The sequence below is a fragment of the Electrophorus electricus genome, chromosome 11 (genome assembly GCF_041902795.1).
Source record: "Electrophorus electricus isolate QZ-2024a chromosome 11, ASM4190279v1, whole genome shotgun sequence".
Lineage (NCBI taxonomy): Eukaryota > Metazoa > Chordata > Actinopteri > Gymnotiformes > Gymnotidae > Electrophorus > Electrophorus electricus.
Genome location: NC_137507.1, coordinates 17,545,001 through 17,550,000, shown reverse-complemented (window position 1 = coordinate 17,550,000; position 5,000 = coordinate 17,545,001). Strand labels below are relative to the sequence as shown.

The window sequence follows — 5,000 nt, the reverse complement described above, 5'->3', positions numbered from 1 at the left end:
GCACCGGTCTGCTCACTATGGCGTCGTCAGCCCGCCCACGTCCAGCGGTCAGGGAGAGGGAGAACGACACATGCCGAGAATTCTACAATATGGCGAACAACAGGACAGGCAGTGTGGAGTCTGACAGGATCCAACACACACACACACACACACACGGCCTACGGCGAGCATGCTAACATTATAATCCACTAACACTGGAACTGGAGCACCAGAGCACAGGGAACAGGCAGGAAGCAAACGGTGGAGACCACGCCACAGTACCAAGGTGCAGCTGGGGTTTGTGGGAAGTCTGCTCTCCCAGCTGTGCCTAACAATCGCCGCATGGACGCAACCCTGCTGCGCGCGTGCGCCTGCCTACGTCTGTCTGTGTGTCTGTGTGCGTGTGTGTGTGTGTTACCTCAGCAGCGGTTCCTCGCTGCTTGGCGCGGTCATGGGGTTGCTGGTGGCCGACGGGTAGCGCATGCTGTCCACACACACACCGGGCACAAAGCCTCTTTCAGACGAGTGTTCCAACATCGCTGCGACTCCACACACACACACACGCGCTTGCGCCCGGGAGCTTGCACGCAAAAGCACGCACACGCACACACACACACACACACCCACGTGCTCCTTCGCTGCACGCTCGCACACGTACACACAACCACGGATCCTGGCGCTTTTCCACGGTGTCCAGGAGCACGCCTGTTTCAGCCGCTCGCTCTCCCGCGCTCTCGAATCCTACCAACGCTCTCTCTCTCTCTCTCTCTCTCTCTGTTTTTGTTGTATCACTCCCACACACTCAGCCACCCTTCAGCTCCCCCCTCTCTCTCTCTCCCTCCCTCTCTCTCTCCCTCCCTCCCCGACTCAGTAGGCTGAAGTAACCCTCTCTGACAGCTCACGTTGGTGTGGGCTGGTGCTCGGCACAGCTCGCTGGCATTATGTTGCCCATTGTTGCCCCGGACAACCCAGACTACTTCCTCTTCTTCTCCACAACCAATCCAATCCAATTTCTAAAAGAAAATATACATACACTGGGAGGGTAATGGTAAACCAGCCATAACTGGTTAAGTTACTTGCCGTAGTTACAGCTTTGCGAACGAATGTTTCTTAGTATTCCTTGGAATGGTTTAATTTTCCAATGTAACGCAAGAGGTTTTGTAAAAATATGTAGATTTTTGTTGGTTAGGGATTGCACAGGAATTCAGAATGGACATTAGCCCACATGCAGCAAGAAAACTGGAAAAGATCTGCCTCCCACACAGAATTGATTTCTGAGCTGCATTTCATCTGACAGAACTCCAGACCAAAAGTCCTCCCACTACTCCCATGCTAGCCATGGGCAGGCTAGCCTGTAACGCGCTAACCCACAGTGCACTAGTCTCTACTGCGATTGCCTTTCCATGCACAGGGGTGCTAAATTTCCTCCGATGAATCATATCTGGGGATTTTTTTGCCAGTTTATTCCTTTCATTGCAACTGAGCTGTACTGAAGTGTTCTACAAATGCTACATTCATCCTTCATCTCCATCTATCTTGTTCAAAACAGGCATAAAACTGCAGGCTTGGCTGTTAAGTCTAGAGTGAGCAATACACTAGACTGAACGGGGAAAACACAGCTATGTGACTGTAATGCTCTACGTGAATAACTAAGTGTTTTCATGTTTACATTCTCTTTGCTAGAAGGTTTTCAGAAATTATGTTAACCATGTTGCCATGTTTGTGGCTCAGATCTAAGATGGGGTTTTTTCGATGCATGTAAAGCCTGCCTTCTTCAGTGATGCCAACAACTTTAAATGGAAAGCAGCGAAAAGTCGTTGAATGTCACAAGATTGCGTCACACGTGCCGATTTTCATATGTATTATGTCATCGCATTTGCATGCTGCCTAGTGTCAGATGGCGTCAGCCTTTCACATCTGACGGCTTCTCTCACACTCCTGTTGCTCACATATACTGTATTTAATACAGCCGAATTATTTTTCTGTTCCTGTTGTGTAGAAACAGTTACTGAAACGCGATCCATTAACGCTGCGTGTTAACGAGCAGTCACCAAGCCACTTCCAAACTGCTGCCCTGCTCTGCTAAAATTCTGGATTTATAACGTTGTCCGACAAAATCACCATACACATGATTCAAACACACAGGCTATGCTGTGGTTTGGGCCACATTTACGTATAAACCTATCACTGGGAGAAAATGAACACTGCACATCTCTCTGAACGGATCAGAAGTGGAGAAAGCTGTGCGTGCCTCACGCTGGCGGGACAGCACCACAGGCTCTCTATGAAAAGTAGCTAAGGTGCGCCCAAAAGGTCTGAGAAACCACCATTTTTATCTCTTCTGGGAATTTAATTCATCAGCAGCCACGTCCTCCAACAATAATGTGTACATTAGATTACTGTACTAATGCCTGATGGTTTTGTCGCTACTGTGTGGTGCAGGACATTGGGGGGATGCAAGGATTCTCCCCACCCCGTCTAAAGAGAGCACGAGACTCGATACCGGGGCACCGGAGCCAGGCCGGCTTGCTCTTCGGTCCGACTCTGTTCTGCTCTGCCAGCGGTCGTTAGCGATGAAATGCGGCCTGTTCGCCAGACGTGTGCTCGTTACCTCTGCTCACACGAGGACAGTCGGCAGCCTTGACAAAGGAAATCAGACAGCACGTGGAGTAGCTTAATGTCCTCTGGAGACGTGTCTGTTTTGATTGCCTGGCGTTGGAAAAGAATGGAGGGGGGCATACGAGAAGCACTGCATTACCTGAAAATAACCTCAACTGTCTTTGTTCCTTCTCTTCACCACCATCCCCAGTTTCTCCTTCCCCTCCCTCTCTCTCTCTCTCTCTCTCTCCCTCTCTCTCTCTCTCTCTCTCCCTCTCTCTCTCTCTCGCTCTCTCTCCTCCTTCTTTTGTGACTTTCCTGCTCACTCTCTTCCAAATGTCTCCTGAGTCATTTCTTTAAAAAAAAAACAAAAAAAAACTGCACAGTGTTTATTATGCCGAACGCCCCTTCCCGGCGCAAACCCAGCGGCAGAACAAGGGCAGCGATTCATTAAAGGACGGAATTCGCTGTAGTCCCACACGCGGCACTCGCCCACCGTCATTTATATCATTTGCAATAAAGCCAAAGTAGCTTGGTTAGCAAAACACCTGCTGTCCCCTGTTTTTTCCTCGGCCATTAAAACGTCTTCACAGTCCGCCAATTAAAATGAAGGCTTTCCCCCTAATGACCTATTTGCCTTTAGAAAACAGAGTGTCTTCCAGTTTTCTGCTACTAGCTTCCTTGTTGTTGCATTTTTGTCTTAGTTTGCAGACTATTTTCTACGATGCAGAGGCTTCCGGCATTAGAGAGAAAGTGCTGTGTCTTTCCAACATCGGTGTCCTTTGGCAGGACACCTGTGCGACCGTGCCGCTTTCCGGCACCGCCAGGTGTTGGCGCGCCCTGACCGACCCGGGACCAGGCGTCCTTCACGAACACCGCTGTGTGGAAGGGCACGGTCAAGGGTCAAACTGATTCCAGAACAGCCCTGCTGGACCCTGACGGCATGCGAGCAAACCTCAGCAGGATGGAGCAGCTGTTTTAAAATGTTCAGCGCCAGAGTGCTCCTGGTTTGGGGGCAGGCTGCCTAGAACCACAGGTGTCTGCAATTGACTTGAAAGGCTGAAAAGTACATGTGCCGGTTGCCAGATTGGGAAACGAGCGGAAAGTGTGAGACTTTGGTGCCATCATCATTGGGTGACACACACCTCTCTTTTTCCCTAATGAAAGCTTGTGTAAGGAGATGTAATGCTACTCAGGAAAATGACATCCAGTATTGCCCATTGGGGAAAAAAGTTTTGTTTTGTTTTTTCTTTTTCTTGAGTAGCAGGTATATGTACACATCTGGTCATGGAATCTGGGTAAGAAACAAAAAGTTTACTGCTTGGCAGATTTCATTTTTAAATGAGTTATAATTATCTTCTGTGACTGCATGGGCAATAGTCTCCGCTTGTGTGAGCAGAGAGCGAGAGCGAGAGAGAGAGAGAGAGAGAGAGAGAGAGCACGAGAGAGAGAGAGAGCAAGAGAGAGCAAACCAGAGATGAAGGGAGAAAAGAAAGAAAAATGGTGACAGAGAAAAAAAAAAGATTTATGGAGACAAAAAAGAATGGAACAGAAGACAGAAACTATAAAAGGAAAGAATGTGAGAAGACAGAAAAGAGAAGGAGAGAGAGAATATCTAATTGACAGGCATAAGGAAGCATTGTGCCAGCCGGTGATTTCTTGTGATCTTCAGCAATCACACTCGATTAGTCATGTCTGAGCCGGGGGAGTGTGGAGGCCATTATGAGTCATTAAAGGTTTTTTTTGGATTAGCATAAAGAGAGGAGAGGAGTGGGGAGGTGAGGAGAGGAGGAGAGGAGAGGAGAGGCAAACTAAAACAAAAAAAAAAACAAGCTTGTATGCTAGGGCTTTGTGCATTGGGATACCACACACACACACACACACACACACACCATAATGAGGCTGATAATGACATGGTACATACTCCATCACACAAACATAACATCTTCTGTTGTTACATTTGCAGTTTACCAAAATGGCCTAGTCAGACTCTCTCTCTCTCTCTCTCTCTCTCTCTCTCTCTCTCTCTCTCAATTCAGTTCAATTCAACCATGCTTCATTGGCATGAGTATTATAAGTTGCATTATTACCAAAGCAAATTAACCCAACCTGAAAAGGGTGGAAAGGATAGGAAAATATGAAAATAAGGAGAAAACAAACACTCACCAACAATGAGCAACCGAAGGGGCGGATTACTGCTGGTCTCTTAGGGTGTGACAAGATTCTGTCCCTGTTTCCTTCTGTCTTTCTCTTTTAGACAGGGACAGGGCATTTGTCCACTGTCTAACTCAGGGTCATCTTTTTATGAACTAGAACAGGTGCCATGGCAACCTGGCAGTTTGGACTTCATTATGCATGAACGGTCAGAGGCCCTGTACGGGAGGTAAAGATGAGCAGTGCACTGGGGGAAGGAGACCGTGTCT

At 48.1% G+C, this 5,000-nt stretch overlaps 1 protein-coding gene across 21 annotated transcripts in view; it reads right to left on the bottom strand.

Moving 5' to 3' along the window:
- Nucleotides 1–5,000, bottom strand: part of celf2 (cugbp, Elav-like family member 2) — a 128,565-nt gene that overhangs the window by 78,587 nt on the left and 44,978 nt on the right. For 4 of the 21 annotated variants that reach the window (XM_035528661.2, XM_035528658.2, XM_081723961.1 and 1 more), the window contains exon 1: nt 398–2,818. The exons of 3 other annotated variants lie outside the window; for them this stretch is intronic. In XM_035528661.2, the coding sequence (XP_035384554.1) occupies nt 398–516 (119 nt within the window). In that variant the 5' untranslated portion in view covers nt 517–2,818. Of the gene's footprint in view, nt 1–397; nt 2,850–5,000 lie in introns of those variants that run through there. 14 more of the 21 variants (XM_035528666.2, XM_035528667.2, XM_035528671.2 and 11 more) reach the window with 9 other exon arrangements.